The following is a 17,813-nucleotide window of genomic DNA, read 5'->3' on the forward strand; positions in this document are numbered from 1 at the left end:
TTAAAGTTTAGAAGTTTAATTCTTATGTAGTCAAATATACCCTTTTATGTGGTTTTTAATATATGAAAAAATTCTTGTTCCATATAAGAATTTTGGAGATTTTCCAAGGAAAGATGCTGATCTTGTAGGTTTTATACCCATGTTTGTTGAAACAAATGGCTAGTAAATAAAATCACTCATATATTGGGTTCCTACTAAACTCATTTATCTTCAAACTCTAATTTAATACAAGAAATGCCTATAGTAAGAATTTAAAGTATTTCAATATCAGAACATAAGGATCTCCTCTATTCATTCATTGATTCATTTATTTATGGCTGCACTGCACAGCATGTGGTATCTTGGTTCCCTGACTGGGGATGGAACCTGTGCCCCCTGCAGTGGAAGCGCAGAGTGCTAACCACTGGACCGCCAGGGAATTCCCACTTTTCATCCAATCTTCACAGTGCTGTCCCTCTTTAAAGGCAGTTTCAAAAACATTAGTAAGGCTATTATGGTAATGGCATCCAGCAAACAACAAAAGAAACAGGTGCACCATTTATATTCAGAAAGCACAGGCACAATCCAAATGCATCTATCTTTTCTTCAGCCCTTCCCATCCATGAATGGATTACCTTCAATGCAGGCAGGCTGAAGCCATCTGTAAGGTTATGTGCTTCTTCTTCTGAAATCTGCTCTTCACTAAGTCCAAGGCCCAGCTCCTTAAAGGGCACCACACAGATGTAGTTGGTTACATTGTCACTCTCAGAGTTCAGGGGGTAGGTTAAATTAGGTTAAGGCAATCAACAAAGCCTTTTCATTAAAGCATAAAGAGTACAATAAAACTGTCCAAAATTACCTTTACTTATCTTTGTTCTGAACTTTGAGGAGATTTACATCAGTTTTTTAAAAAAGAAACTAATCTTAAAATCTAATATATTAATATACCTCAAATCTTACAGGATACTTGAGAATAAAATGTCTTTATAGCTGGAGAATTAAAAGTTCAACTCTTCACAAGCGCTAAAGTGCTAATTTAGTTATTTTTCCCATCTACCTTTTGAAACTGTATTATGTACTTTATTGTATCGTGGCTCAGGCCCTCACCACTCTACAGCAAATACTTCCTCTTTTCCTCCAAGTCTGCACACTGCAGGACATCATTACCTGACCGTTACCTGAAAACATAAACTACTGATGTAAGTAACACTAAGCCTGTTCCATCAAGGTTGTTGACATAGACTGCTGCTGTTTCTGCCTTCCTCTTCCTCATGCGCATCTATCAACATTATTATGTGATTTCCTCCTCTTTCATTGTTTTTGTAAAGAATTATATCCATACAATTCTTGATATTTGAACTCTTCATGCATTTATAACATATCCCTATTTTGTCGTATTATAATAATCTTTTGATATAGTACTAGGCGGAATCTATAAATATTCTACTTGTGAGATTGTTTTTTATTTGGAACTAGATTATAGTATCTGCATAAATAAAATGATGTACTGTAGCTTTCTATCTAACCTTTTCTATGGTCTGAAATAGCTTTTTTTTTTTTTCTTTTTTGCGGTACGCGGGCCTCTCACTGTTGCGGCCTCTCCCGTTGCGGAGCACAGGCTCCGGACGCGCAGGCTCAGCAGCCATGGCTCACAGGCCCAGACGCTCTGCGCCATGTGGGATCTTCCCGGAGAGGGGCACAAACCTGTGTCCCCTGCATCGGCAGGCAGACTCTCAACCACTGTGCCACCAGGGAAGCCCCTGAAATAGTTTTTTTTTTAAACTACAAAATCATCTGGACCAGGTAGTTAAACATTTTTTCATTCACTTAGTTTTTGAATAAGTAATATATTCAAAGGATTAAAAATTTATAAGGTATTAAGGGGTATAGTAAAAACTGCTTCCTACCTCTATCCCTTAGCCACCTAGTTCACCTACCCAAAGGCAAAGGCAATCACTGTTACCAGTATCTGGTGTATACTTCAAGATATTTTATGGTTATGTACCTACATAAAAGGAAATCCAAATATAAATGTGTGTGTATGTGAGGATATATATATATGTGTATATACACATTCACACACTCTTATTTATCCCCTCATATATACAATCCCTTCTATGCACAAATGGAAGGGTAGTATAAATACTGCTCTGTGCACTTCGCTTTTTTTTTTTCATTTAACAACATAACTTGGAGATCATTCCACAATAGTGCATCAAGACCTTTTATCACTTTTTTACAGCTGCACATTTTCCATTGTTTACATATATAACCAGGTGCTTTCTTTTTTTTAATGGAATTCTTTTTATTTATCTCCAGTGTCTGAATTCTTCCTAGGTCAGTTTTAGAGATTTGTGTTTTGATATGAAATGATCCATTTCTCCCTACAGTTTCAAAGTTGTGGCCACAAAGTTACAAAACTATCCCCTTACAATAACTTTAATTTCTTGCTCTGTTCTCATTACTAATCTTGTATATTTCTATTCTTTTTACTTTGATCAGGCACATGAGGGTTTATATAACTTACTGGTCTTTCCAAAGAAATAGTTGGTGGATACTTTTTTAATTCCTTAAGGTTTCTTATATGGAGAATATGATCCGGCCCCTGCCTACTTCTGAATCTCATCTCATACTCTGACTCCCAACTTACTGTGCTGCAGTCTTCGAGTATGATGGTCCTTTTTCTATACTCCAATCATACTAAATTCACTCCTGCCACAAGATCTTTATACTCGCTGGTCCATCTGACTGGAACTCCATCTCAAATCTAAGTTTAAATTGTAGGCCTTCCCCTATCATCCAATCAAAAACAGCAACCCACCAATCACTCTCTATCCTATTCCCCTGGGGTTTTTCCCCTTTATAGCAAATATCTGAAAATATTCTGTTCAGTTTTTATTAATTATATCATCCACTAGAAGGCAAACTCCATAAGAACAAGGATCTTGTCTATCTTGTTCACTGCTAGGTTCCCAGTATCTAGATAAGTGACTGGCCCACGGAATTCATACCATCTGCAATCTTTGTTAGGGCCCTCTCAGCCCACCTCACTCCCAATCCCTCACTAAACTATAGGCTCCCCGAGGCAGGGACCATGTCTATTATGTGGACCACTGTATATCTAGTGACTAGCAAACTGCTTGGCATAATATTCACTGAATGAATAACTACTTGCAGTTACCATCCCACACTGTCATATCTCTATTTCCTTCTATATCTTTTCTTCCTTCTACTTGCAATGCACACTTTTATCCTCAAGGTCAACTCCTACTCATTCCTTGAGGGTCAACTCAGGTGTCGCTTCCCTGAAAGCCTTCTGTGTTTTCACAGAAGTCACAGGTCAAGTACATTGTCCTGCTATGCTGGAATGCACCCTGGGTACTTATACTGTATTATGAATATCTACTGACTACACTCAAAAATCTTTAAAAGTAGGTAGTACAGGTTTTTGTTCTGTCTTCCTAGCACATTGCAGGCAGGTATTTAGGTAGTAAACAAATTGTATAGACAAGTTCTTGACTAAAATGAAAGTGCTTTCTCCCAATTTCCAAAGAGGTAATACAGTACAGTATGTGTATGTATGTATGTGTGTGTGTGTGTATCTAGATATAGTAAATCTATACATATATAGAAAAGGTTTAAAGTCCTAAGTCCTACAGTCAAGACACAATTTCACCTCTTACTAACTGTGTGACACTGGGTAAATCCCATATAAAGTAGAGATTTTATTTAGTTTTCTCATAAAGTGGAGATAAGAAAATCTAGATGGAAAGGTCTGTGTAAGGATATAATGATAGAACATAAAGCACTCTGTAAACTTTTAAGCATTATATTTATCAGTGTTACAGTACTCAGCATCCTGAAGGTACAAAGTAGTTTTTGTATCCCATTTACTCATAACTTACCTAACTAAATTTTAACTAAAATAAAGATCTTATACACTTTTATTTTCTAACAGACCTAATTTCCTGACTTAGTAAATTTAAGAGACAGACTTATTGTCATGCAGTCTTTAAGTGCTTATTATATACCGGACACTGCCTAAGCACTTTATATGCATCAATTCATTTGGTCTAACAAAAGCAGTCAGGAAGATTTTGTTACTATTGTCAGTTTACCAATAAATAAAGCAAGGTACAGAGAGTGAAGAAACTTGCTTACGGTCACCTACACAGTAACTGATTCAGCCAAAATTTAGACAGCCAATCTGACCCTAGAGCCTCTGTTTTTTGAAAGAGGAAGGATTTCCTGTTGCCAGTTTATTTCCATGTCATGACGCAAATTTGTCATGTTCAGTAATTTGAAAAAATGTCTGACCTAGAGAAGCCAGGTTCTTTTGACTTTATTCTTTGGACCAGTGAAGGGAGGGACTTCAAGTGTTTTCCCTGTTAAAAATGAGCCACATGAGAGCAGAACTTTCTTCCTGTCTATTATTGTCATTCCCCTAAGTTTTAAAATAGAAGTGATGATGGAAATCAGCTTCAAAATAGGCAATTTTAGTTTACAGTTAACTTTTATAGGATGCAGCTATGATATCTATATTCAGGACTCTGGAAACATTGATTATTCTTACATATAGACAGAAAAGGATATTTTTTCAGCATATATAGGGTAGCTAGCCTTGCTGCTTGAAAGTTGGCTCTTACAGTTCTGTAGACAGCTTTCCGAAGACCGATGAGATGCTGACTGGGATGCTGTCCAGCTTTATTAAATGGGCAAGCAGCACTGACCCTGTCAAGCAAACTTGAAAAGTAAAATGTGATACAACTGTACAGGTGTCCTAAAGTTTTTGTTTTCTAAATCCACAATTCTATTAAACTTAGGAAAAAAAATTCCTTTTTCATGATTTTCATTAGAAAATGCTTATAAATATCCCAACTCAGGTCTCATAAATAGATATTTCCCTGACACATATATAGCCACCAGAAAAAAGACAAATGAAAAATTAAAATCTCAAAGAATAAAGGCTTCCTCTGATATGGGGAAACAACAAATTTTAATTGAAATATAGTAGAACTGTAGGAATATTTATGTAAGAAACTGTAACTTTTTGATATAGACACTCTATCTGCCAGAATATACTAAAGTGGTACTACTTTACATTTAGTTTTCAAAACCTATGTCTACAGTAAGTATGAAAGCCTTAATTATAAACACTTTCACATTCTTAATATGCATTTACATATGTTCATCAATCGTATTTTTGGTCATTTGTACAGAACAATCAAATACTGTATAGAAATACATTCTGTACATTCATAAAAGTAGGGTAAAATGACTTACCCACCTGCAGCCACTGGCACTTACCTACTCAAAATGAAGTAGGGGACGCAGAAAGATAACAGGACCAGTGGCCAACAGGGGAATGCAAGTAGAAAGGCAAAGTAAGGGTTACTACGTAGTAGCATAGCTACTCTCAAAACTGTTCAAGAGGAGGCACATTTCATAAGCACTTTTCCAAAGACAAATGGGGAGTACCTATTTGCAACAACACCATGTAACATATTATGCTTTTATAAATGAAACTATGAGTGATTTCATATTACATAGTTTTCCAGACAGTAAGTTTTTCACCTAACTAGTAACCTCCCCTAATAGTAAAACAAAGTATTTGGAATTTATAAATTTCTTACACTATAACCACAAATTTGTAAAATAAGACATCTAACTCAAAACTTAAAATAATGTTAAACCAAACTAAACATATTCAGGCATTAAAAATCTATAAAAAACAGGACAATGACAGATAGGCTTATTTTAAAATAAAGAAATGAGGCAAAGCAGGGTTAAATTATTTGCTAGAGAGGAAAAGTTGAGGCAGAATACAACAGCACTAATATTTTCAATATATGGACACTATTGTTTGTATTCCATTTTACTAACTCAGTCTTGAAAATATTTCTAAAAAATTATGATTCAAAATTTATTATTCCTCATAATTTTTTCAATCCGTTTTCCAGTTAGATGGAGACAAGTGAAGTACAATTGTTCCAAAAATTTTTCTGTCTGTCTGCATTTGAATAGACAGAAGTCATAATCCAGAGGGAAATCATGCCTAACGGGCCCATTTTAGCTCTTCATGCCAATTCTAGACATATGGGTAAAAGTGGGACAATGACAAAAGGCACAGAATCCTCTATACAGGCCTAAGCATTAATTGGACACAGAGCCACTTTGCTTAACCTGTCAGTCCTCTTGTTGTGCAAGTCCAGAATGAAAAGGAGCTATATTACTTACTTAGTATGATTTTTAACTTTTAAAATTTGACACTCAATATTTGCTACGCTCTATCAACAAAAGTGGACTTTAACTACAATGGAAGGACCAAAATTAACAGACACTAAGGACTGTTACATTTTGAATTAAGCAGAAAGAGAAGTTATAAAATCTCTCTCATGTCTCTGGAGTTTACAACACTGTTCCAGAACACAACAGAGTGAAGAATGAGAGGATTACTGGAGACTCTTCTACTTTCCTGTTTCATGATATTCCAAATACAGCTTTTATGTCAAGATTGTTTAGGTACTACTCTAGAGTGAGCAGAGTGGAGGATGCAATGACTACCCAAGGTTCTTCTGCCCCCCTCTTTTCATGACTTTCCAGATACAACTAATTAAGAGCAACAATTATTCTCTGCCATATACTTACTTTCTCCCACCTATAGGTTGCAGACGTTATATGAGTTATATAAATTATTAAATATATTATACTACAACTGTCATCTGTAAGTGCTTAGCTGGCAGCCTAGTGTACGGGAAATAAGCTTTAGAGGCAGATGGAATGAACTTGAACATTTGCTCTACTGCTTATAATTGTACGCCTTTAGTTGTATGCAAAATTGTCTGGCATAGAATATGGAACATAATTGGTGTTTTCCCTTTAATAATAGAATAAATAGTCTATCCATCTGGTAGCTTAATACACTTAGAGCTAGACTGTTGAATATTTAATTTCCCGTATTAAATATCAGTGAGAGTATCTGAGAGTATCAGTGCCAAAATATCTACTACTATTAACCTAAAGAATATTATTAATACATGGCAAGAGTTTTCAAAATGAATTCTTGTCAGATACATCTATCATGTAAACTGAGTAAAGAGAGCATCTGACGGTGAGTAAAGAGAACAAGTATTTATTGGGTAACTACTGCATGCGAGGATCAAGGCTCTCTATGTTATCTTATGTAATCACATGGTAACACACAGAAATAATCATGATTTTCAAAGCACTTTGGTTTCTCAAAGTAGAAAAAAGAATCATACCACTTATTAAATCTAATATATAATGTATTTATTCCTTCACTTAGCAGTTAACAGACTTTAATAAGTGCTAAAGAGAAACCTAGTTTTTTCTGTAAATGCAACACAAAAATAAAAATAGGTAATAAACATTCTAATTTAACTATGTAGTAGAAAAGAATTATTTAAAAAATAAAATGAAAAATGAACTCACAGTGTAAATCCTCTGGAAATGACTTCAGTTTCTTGAATGAGACGTAAAGCTTTTCTCACGAGGTTAGTAAAACCTCGGCTATTTGTTGCTATATCTTCCAAATGGACATTGTATTTTTTTAGGGTTATTTGTAGTGTTGCTGTCCTCCATAATCTCAAAGCTCTTATGATCAGATAAACAAATAGAATCACTCCCCATAGCAGCCAGGAAGATACAATCCACCAAGTGGGAAGCATAATGAGCAAACTAATGAAGGCAAATAGCACTGAGACATCCCTAGAACAGAAAAGCCAAAAAAATGATATCCATCAGTCCAGAGAAAGATGAGTTACTTTAGTCAGCAATTCAGGTTTCCTAAAATAGATAAAATGCTAGCTTCTTTATAAAGTATGACTTTATAAAATATGACATTTTAAAAAGTAATATGAAACAATTAAAAAATATCTAGCACCACTGTCTAGTTGCTAGACACCCACTGTCTAGAGCTAATCAGTTTAGGTAAAGGACATAAATAGGTATCTTCTGAAAAAAACTTTTTTTTTTTTAAGATATGTGCTTTTTAACCTAAAAACAAATTACAGATTTTAAAATATGATTTTACAAATATAAAATTTTAAAAAACTTTAATTTTTACTAATTTTTAATACTAAAAATCTTTAATATTTGGAGATATCATGAGGTCTTTTCCCCTAAAATTAGACTTTATCTGTGCAAAAACATATAATACCTCAAGAAAATATAAGCATTTTTCCAATTAGAAATAATATATACTTCATGAGTAATTGCTTTGAATAAAGTCATCTTATTTTATTTTTATTTATTTATTTTTTGCGGTACGCGGGCCTCTCACTGTTGTGGCCTCTCCCGTTGCAGAGCACAGGCTCTGGACACGCAGGCTCAGCGGCCATGGCTCACAGGCCCAGCCACTCCGCGGCATGTGGGATCTTCCCAGACCAGGGCACGAACCTGTGTCCCCTGCATCAGCAGGCAGACTCTCAACCACTGCGCCACCAGGGAAGCCCCATCTTATTTTATTTTATCATTAATTTATTTTTATTTTATCATTAATTTTAAATAACCATCACCACAATTCTGGAAATATACATATTTATTGCAGACCGTAATATGGACAAGCTTTGTATTTTACACTGCTTTAACTGAAGTCAAAATATGTATGAAAATTTTAAAATTTAGGTCAATTACAAATCTACAGACTAACATACATCATTCAAGCAATGAAGGCTTAGATGAAAATGTGAAAATATAGAAAGAGGTAAATATAGGGGAGCTGTATCTGAGGATATCCAAAAAACATCAACACTACTTGAAGACAGTTATATAGTCAAACTATAAAGAAAATGTAAGAATGCTTCTTAATAATATTTGCCTGCCCTAATTTCCTTGGAATCTTTTACTGTTAGACAATATTGGTAATATCATAAAGCAAAATCTCATCATATACTTTTATGTATTTATAGCAAAGTCTATAATGTATTTATAGGGCTCAGATGTGCTTAATGACATTTGAGGTCAAAGAAAACTTGAATATAAAGTTATAAAATTCTTAAAACCTATGCTTCCTTCTAGCAGCTCCTTAAGTTCTTATATTTTTAAAGGATAAGATGCTTTACTTCATCATGATATCTGAGTGACTACATATTTGGAAAACACCATACTTTGCTATCTATTACAATATGAAGCATTTGTCAATGTGACAGGAAAGACAGATAAATTCAGAACACTGAGGCCAATGAATGTAACTGCCCATATAACTTGAACAGTTCGAGCAATAATTTAGTTCATTTAATAAACGCATACTTTAATAGGAAGAGGATATTCACAGTTCTGTATATATAATCCCTTTTTACTATACATATATATTTCTTTTTAACAGATTATGGCCTGAGACTTCTGCATTAGATCCAAATACTTTAAGTGGCTGACAAGTTTTAAGATAGTTTGAATTGTCTATTGTCTATGATCTCTTCTCATCCAACAAAGCAGGAATCAACTGTTTATCTCCATGCCCTATGTCCTATCCTTGGTGCCTCTACAATGTAATTACTACATAATCTATTAATGGTAATGAAACATAAAGCACTGGCTAGGCCTTCATGAGCACATGTGTATAGGTATATGGGTAAGAGAGATTTTTTTGGGGGCATATGTTATACCTGCTTATTGGGTTGTTAAACACAGCACTAACTATACTGAGTTGAAAATATATAATAATCAAACTGGATATTTTTTCCACCTTCACTTGAAATAGTATTTACTTTAGAAAGGGACTTTTTTTTTTTAACCTCTGGCATATCATTACATTAATTAAAATGCTAAAATGTTTATAATGCCTTTATAATGGAGAGCGTGATGATGGATTTCCTCTGGTAATACTCTGTATGTAAGCAACGGATAAATGTTTTCTGGACAGTACCAAATATTAGGGGTCGCCAGGGAGCAAAGTGTTGGAAGGTGTCCATTTTCCTGTTGTTGAGGTTGCCCTGCAGACAGGACACTGGGATCAAGTAGCTCAATCAGTTCCACATCCTCTTGTAACAGGACTTCCTGTTGCAGGATGGTATGTAGTGAGTCGAGTCGGAATCCAATATCCTTGACATTAAAAGACCGGAAGAGAGGTATTAATACATGCATAATTTTGTATTAAATATTAAGCTCCTACCATGCTAATAAAATTAGAGTTGTTTATTTTTAGTACAGATTCCAAGAAGAAGAAACAATAGTCAATCTATTTTCAGTATGATGGAGAGGGTTTTATTTTCATTATAAATGTGAAACAATAAAGACTGAGGCAGACTTTATGGAGCCACATGTGAGTGAAATATATATTTTTAATAAACAGATGTGAAGTAATTACAGATTAATAAACCTGTTGAGTTAAGCCTAATTAATTAAATTGTTGGAAAACAACATGGAAAATATAATCCTGTAACAGAAGATGCTGTCCCTGGATGCTGTAACAATATAGCCAATATCTAAGAATTACATCAGCAGGATCAAGGCTTTCTAAAAATGGACATTTAGAATGTATTAAAAATACATCATTAAGGAATATAATACAAAATGACAAAAACATGTGCATAGCACTTTATAGTTTACAAAATGCTTTCACATATACCAGCTTATTTATTCCTCCCTCTTTTCCTTCTACCCACCTCTCAAGGAATACATACCAGGCAACATGCCTGACATCAAAAGCATAAAAAAATGAACAAGACATATAAGACTTTACTCTTAGAGAGTTCATAGTCTAACGCAGAGGACTGAAAAGTAAGTGCAAAGAAGTGTGATGAGGTATAACTAGGTTATTATGAAAATGGCATAGAAGGAACAAAACCTGCAACAAAGAGAAAGTAAAAGAGGTGATGCCTAAGCTGAATCTTAAAGGATGAACCAGATGAAAGAGTTGGAAGAATGGGATGAGACAGAATGAAAGCAAGTCTCTTCTAGTTTGGGGACCTGCAAGTCACCAATATTAGTTTTTGCAGTGTGTACCTGGTGGAGGGGTGAGAGATGAGATAGCAATGTTAGAGCAATTCCACAGTAACCCTGTGATGTACACTATCATCCTCCTGTCCATTCTACAGAGGAGAAAACTGAAGCTCAAAGAGATTAAGTAACTTTCCAGGATTATGATTTCAAAGCCTAAGACTTTGGTAGTTGATTCTTCTTCCCTGAAGATAGTCTTCTCTACCAGAAAATTTAGTTTTATGTTGTATTAAACTTAGGAATAGGGAGATACTATTGTATGATAAAAATAAAGAGAACTTCTAATGGACAAGACCCTTAGCAATGAAAGTAAAACCAGTTAGGTCTAGTGTTTGAGGGCAGTGGATTTGCTCTTCTTAATCATTCCCACACCACAGATTCTAGCCCGAGCTAACCATGAGGACTTAAGCAGTGATCTATACACTACAGATCCATACACTATGCAGTGATCCATACACTAAGAGCACATATCCTCTTGGTCATGGGCTATACATCACTTTTAGAGAAGGAGAAGAATATTTTTAATATTAGGACTATTTGGATATATTTCTTTTAATTATCTAAAAAAAAAAAATCTCAGTGGAATGCTGATCTTCCTTTTAGCCTATAAGGCTTTTTTACCATCTACTGATACACCCTGCACATACCTCTGCAGCACTTTTATGGTTCATATTTGAACTACTGCCTCCTCTCTCTTACAATCCCAACATTAGGAACTACTTAGTTTTTCGACATTCCACCCCACTTTCATAAAGAGAGAACAGCACAACTCACTTTATATTACTGTTAGGGGTGAAGAGGGGGAAGTGGGCTGCAGGGTAGTGAGAGCAGGTGGGCAAAGGAAGGCAGGAGGGCAGGGGGTGGGGCATGGTAGCTTTTCCAGTAATCCTTAAAATAAACCTTCACATATTGGCCTTATAATTTGGTTTGGATTCCCTAATCAGACATGACCATATTCAAATACAAGTACTAAAAATAAAACTTTTGCTACAAAAACTTGAAATCAGGCCTTTTATGAGACCTCTAAGTAATTGTATAGGGCTAAGTTTAAAGAAGCCTAATTAAATGAAGGCTAAGGCTGACAGAGAGGGGGAGGCTGTTAATGCAGATTGGGAACTCGTCCTCTTCACAGACCCTCTTATGGGCATGCCACTTAATCAGGAACTCACTTTCTTCAACACCACTCCTTGGCATCAGACCTGTTGCAGAACTGGGATAAAGCCTCCCCAAAACCAGTGTGATTCGAGGCAGTATTAATAGGATGGGTGCTCTGTGCTGGGGGAAGGTGTGCTACGTGAACTTTGGCTCGCCCTCAACAAGTATCAAGACTTAGTGCCTGGGTTTATATTTTGGTCCCACAACTTAAGCAAGTTAATATAACCTTTCTGTTCCAGTTTCCTCATCTGTAAAGTGAGGATAATAACAGTACCCACTTCACAGGGTTGTTGCAAGGAATAAATAAGTAAGTATTTATAAACTACTAAGAATATCTGGCGCACAGTAAGCGCTATGTAAGTGTTAGCTGTTAGTGTTGTTAGTACATATGAAATAATTAAAAATACAATAAAGAAAAGCTCACAGAATACAAAAACTTACAGAACATAGCATAGATATTATTACAAGGTGGTTGCAGAAAATAAGAGATCCAACAGACTAAAGTTTCTAGGAAAGGCCTTGAGGAAGAGCTAGTACTGCTTATTGGAAAGATTCCAAAAATAGAAAAATGGAACAAATTTCACAGTATAATAGTACAAATATAGACATAGAGAATAGGCAAGGAATAAAGGAAAAGGAAGAGTGTATTGGGCTGATGAAAATATTGGGGGATAAAGCTGGAAAGGTAGATTAGGGCCAAATTACGTAGACTCTTTCATGCCAGCCAAAGTGATGAATTGGACTTGATTTGATAGGTAGTAGGGATCTTTTTAGAATTTAAACAGAGAAATAGCATGAGAAGATAACTTAGGAAGAATTCCGCTTGGATGGAATGAAAAGACTATGAGAAGCACAGCTAAAGAATAAAGAGATTTCTATTTTGGCCCCTAGGGATGGAGAAGAGAACTTATTCATGTGTCAATATACTTCAATGATCTTACACGCTTTTTAATATACAGTGCTATTTAATAAAGCTGATGAGGATCAAGTTAAATAATGTATGATAGCACTTTATAGGCTAAAAAGCACTTAAAAAGTGCCAATACCACTAACATCATACTTGCTATAAAGGAATTTTTTTTTTTAATCTTTAAGAAGAAAAGTATTACCTTAATGAAAATGAACAATGGTAAAATGTTCAGATATCATGGAGCAATTACCAGTATCTTTATAAAAGGAAGAGACTGGTTCAATGTCTGTATAGATAACAAATTTTAAAATATTTCATAATCAAGGGGAAAAGTCAAGCAATCTCATGACAGGTGCTAACTGGGCAATTCCTTGTTCCATTACTAGTAAACTATTTCTCAGGAATGTACTTCCTACAATTCTGCCTAATACAGGCACAAAAGGGATGCATTCAGAAGCTGGTACTTTACAGTGAAATATGACATGAAGCATGTGGCCAGTGATAAAGAACCAAGAATGAAAAGAGCAGGACTATGCAGACTATAATTAAACCACAGAAAAATGTATATGGATCCATATACCTTACCACAGTCCTAGTATCACTGAAGAATGAGGATGGCTCCACCTGGCTAGAGATGATGTCTACGTAGATGACAAGACACTTCATTGACCTTTTCAACACACCTATGAAGACGAAACCCTGAACAGAGAACTTGCCAATGTTGATTGCTAAAAAAGTAATTTTAGTCAGTCAAAACATAGTAATACTTAAGCTAGAAAGGTGGTACATTATAATGAAAAGAGCCTGGGATTTGAAACCAGGAGACCCGAGTTCAAATTCTGATTCACTTTCTAGCTGAACATTCTTCAACAATTCACTTAATAAGTATTCTTAACCAAACTGAAATGTCTGAACCTCAGGCTTCCAAATGGTAAAACACACTAAACCTTATACAGCGTTTAGATTAACAAATCAAAATGTGAAAGCACTTTGTAAACATCCTTTGACAAATGACAGTTTACAAGAATGATAATTATCATCTTAAGGTCACAGGGCAGCAGAAGATTCTGAAATCTGCTTACTTGTGAGAGTCATAAGAATTTTAAAACTTTAATTTTTTAGCTATATTACCTAGACTTCATATTGTTAAGATGTACTCCCTGTTGGGGCTCAGAGATCAAGCTAGTCTTTGGGAAATTCTGCGATTTATCAGTCCCAGAAGACTAAATTTTATATATGAAGTTGTCAGAGAATGGTAGATTAATGATAAATAAATTAGGGAGGAACCACTCTTGATTTTGCCCAAACTTTGTAAACATAGGCTGTGGAATAGAGACAGTCAAGTTCCTAACGAAAAGGGGGAGGATCCCACTAATAGATCTATTCCCTTCCTCACGGAGAGGAATACCTGTCAATGGAGGAAGACGGCAGCAGGAAATGAGTAATCTAACAAATAGGGCTTCAATAATTACCAGAATATCCTATTCTCAGTGGCTAATAACCTCTTAGAAGATAATACTAATGAGTCCAAATGCAAAGATCCCCAGTTACTGAAGAACTTCCTTTCCTTTTTTTTTCCCCTTAGGTGATACAAACAAACTTTAACACTTCATGAAGCAGATCAGTCTCCTTTTGAAGAACAGCCCAGAATTTCTAATCAAAATCAATCACTGCCCAAATCAGTAGCAAAACAAATTCGGATTCATCAATTTTCTCACTAATAAACCGGAGTCCTGAAAAGTGACAAAAAAGAAGTAAAGTGAACACTCACCAACTTGTGAAGTAAGTCATCATTCTTACTGCACTGAACCAAAATCCAGCTTTTGATGGTTTCAGCCACTTTTAACAGGATGCCTCGCTGAAGGAGAGGAATGACATTGTAAAGGATTATTAAACCACACCTCAATAGCAGAAAAACTTCATATAACTTACTTCTAATTAATCATAATTTTTATCAGAAAAAGGAAGAAAAAAGTCATCTAGGTTATATTACATGCTTTGCCAGTGTGTTGCAGCCTCCTTATTAGATCCCCAATTTACTCACAAATCAGAATCACCTGGAGGATTCAGTCAGAAACATACTCCTGGGCCCCCCAACTAAAGATTCAGATTCAGTGAGTTTGGAATGAGACCTGTAAACCTACGTATCTCAGGTACACTATATACTACCTATGTCCACATGACGATGGTATTGGGTATGTATTTCAAAATGAAAACCAAGTACTCCAAATTCTCAAATATTAAGAGCATTTCATTCTATAATACTAAGGCAGAAAGATATTTTAATCAATTTTAGAAAAACTGTCTCATATTGAAATAAAAGTTATATTATTGAATCAATCAAAAATTCGATTTACCTTAATAGCCCATTTCCTGAGCAGGCCAGTAAATGGAGTTTACTTTCATTGAGTGACTATTATATTCCAGGTACTGAAAAAGGGTCATGGGAACAAAGATGAATATACGTAACTGCTGTTTTCAAGAACTTAGAAGAGACAGTACAAATAATTACAAACCAATGTAAAATCTGAAAAAGTGTGGGAAAAAGGAGGTCAAGAGGAGCTGACACTGGAGCTAAGCCCTAATAAATGAATAGGAATTTAATAACAACAGAGGGAAGAACACTCCAGGCAAGGGGAAAGGATGAATAAAGGAGAGAGCCATGGAAGTACATGCCACTGGGGATGGTGGCATAGTTTGGGACAGTTAAGACCCAAGGGAAGAATAATGAAGTTTAAAAGGTACTGAGATTGTAAAAGACTGTGGTCTTAATAACAGTTTAGAATTTATCCTATAGACTGTGAGGAGTCACCAAAGGTTTTTATATAAGGAAGTGAAACAATAAAAATCAGCACTTTAGAAAAATAACTGGCAACAGTGCAGAGGCTGTACTAGCAGGGAATGAGCTCTGCCAAGAAGCATGATTAGAAGGATATACAACAGCCCAGCTAAATAATGATAAAGCCTTGAACTAGGGTAGCAAAAATGGTAATAAGTAAGGATTGGCTTTTAGAGACAAAGAAGTTGAGTCACTTAATGACCAAATCAATGTGGGAGTGATGGGAAATTGCAAGATAATTGAGAGGGTGGTAATTTGGGAATACAGAAAGAATATTTTGTTTCAGGAATGCTGAGAAAAAAAAGTTGTTTTAGACATGTTGAATCTGAGTTGCCTGCAGCACAGGCAAATGGAAATGTCTAACAAGTATCTGGAACTCAGTGAAAATGGAGAATAAACAAAAGTGGCCAATGAGGGTAAGAAAGTAGATGAGATAGCTCAGAGAAAACAGATCAAGCAAAGAGGACTGATGCTGAAACTTTGTGGGAGGAATGTTTAAGAATAATCACAGGAACAGAAACCAGAAAAATATACAGAGAATGAATATTCATGAAAAGAATACCAGTACAGACTACTCAATAAGTACTTTAGCAATCACATTAAAAAAAATGTTTAAAAAGGGTGATTAATGCTAATAACTGTTTCATCATGAACTCATACAGAAAATTTGCTTTCCAAAGAAAATAACTGCTACTTCATAGCTTGAACAGAATTTGGGGGGCAATTCTAAAAATATATCCCCTAAGAAGGAATAACAAATCTTTCTAAAATTTAGCTGCTTCATATCTAGAAAAGCCCCATTCTAGAAAGATATAGCTTGTACAGTTGAAATGTGTAATATGAAGACTAAATGAATTTTCTAGACATGTGGTAATTTTGAAAAACACCCTCTGGCTATGCTTTTTACTGTTCCTCTATTTCTAAGAGGATGAAATTTTAAACTCATTTATTTATAAATTAATAACAACATTTCTATATGTAAAAATACCTGTCATAAATGAAAATTAAATACTTACAAAACCCAAGTTTACACACACACACTCACACACACAAGAGGTCAATGTCCATTTCCTGCCCCAGCACTATCCCTTGGCCCATTCTTTGTCTTTTGTTGCCAAGTAATCTCAAATTCAAATTTTAGTCTGTAAATAATCTTTTATTTTTATTATTTTTTAAAAAATATTTATTTATTTGGCCATGCCGGGTCTTAGTTGCGGCACTCAGGATCCCCACTGTGGCATGCAGGATCTTCAGTTGCGGCATGCAAACTCTTAGTTGCAGCATGTGATATCTAGTTCCCCAACCAGGGATTGAACCCGGGCCCCCTGCATTGGGAGCGCAAAGTCTTAGCCACTGGACCACCAGGGAAGTCCCAATAATCTTTTAGATATATCTTTAGGTTTTGCTTTCAAAACTTTTCCCAGGAACATTCATATTTGAAAGGAGCAAGGAGAAGAAAGGGTTTAAGTACAGAGGACTCTTGCTCCCCTAACTCCCACCTTGTGAGTGTTAGTGGAAAAAAAAACAACATTTCTCTGGTGTTTACTCTGCTGTTGCAATTGTGCCCAGCTTGGTTACCTCACATTTTAGAGTTTTTCTAAGAAGTACAGAAGGAAAGATCTTTTCCTTTCTATCACACAGAGTAAATGACTAATTGAAAACTTTAAAATCCTCCTCCCCAAAGGAACTTGAATTATAATAAAACACTGATTAAACTAGAACGCTTGAGGAATGAGGTAATCTAGTTATAGTTTTTTCTGTTAAATTAGAATTCCTTTTGTTAAAACTGAAATATACTGGAATTTTTCTTATTTTAATAAATACAGCTAATAAAACATGAATCAATCTAGTAAATGTATTTTATAGAACATAATTATTGGTGGCTTCTTCTAGTATCTCAGCCTCACAATGATGTACATCAACTATGAAATATTTACTGTATAAAAGTAAATGATACCGCAGATATAAAGG

At 35.2% G+C, this 17,813-nt stretch overlaps 1 protein-coding gene across 12 annotated transcripts in view; it reads right to left on the bottom strand.

The window, feature by feature from the left end:
- The window catches only part of VEZT (vezatin, adherens junctions transmembrane protein), a 71,311-nt gene that overhangs the window by 18,202 nt on the left and 35,296 nt on the right, over positions 1 to 17,813 (bottom strand). For 2 of the 12 annotated variants that reach the window (XM_032645614.1, XM_032645618.1), the window contains 7 exons: positions 15,361 to 15,433; positions 14,775 to 14,861; positions 13,589 to 13,686; positions 9,866 to 10,041; positions 7,432 to 7,707; positions 4,573 to 4,722; positions 615 to 762 (listed from right to left, as the gene is read on the bottom strand). In XM_032645614.1, coding sequence (XP_032501505.1) covers positions 615 to 762; positions 4,573 to 4,722; positions 7,432 to 7,707; positions 9,866 to 10,041; positions 13,589 to 13,669 — 831 coding nt within the window. In that variant the 5' untranslated portion in view covers positions 13,670 to 13,686; positions 14,775 to 14,861; positions 15,361 to 15,433. Of the gene's footprint in view, positions 1 to 614; positions 763 to 4,572; positions 4,723 to 7,431; positions 7,708 to 9,865; positions 10,042 to 13,588; positions 13,732 to 14,774; positions 14,862 to 15,360; positions 15,434 to 17,813 lie in introns of all 12 variants that reach the window. The other 10 variants (XM_032645615.1, XM_032645616.1, XM_032645610.1 and 7 more) reach the window with 8 other exon arrangements.

This window comes from Phocoena sinus, chromosome 10 (assembly GCF_008692025.1).
Source record: "Phocoena sinus isolate mPhoSin1 chromosome 10, mPhoSin1.pri, whole genome shotgun sequence".
Lineage (NCBI taxonomy): Eukaryota > Metazoa > Chordata > Mammalia > Artiodactyla > Phocoenidae > Phocoena > Phocoena sinus.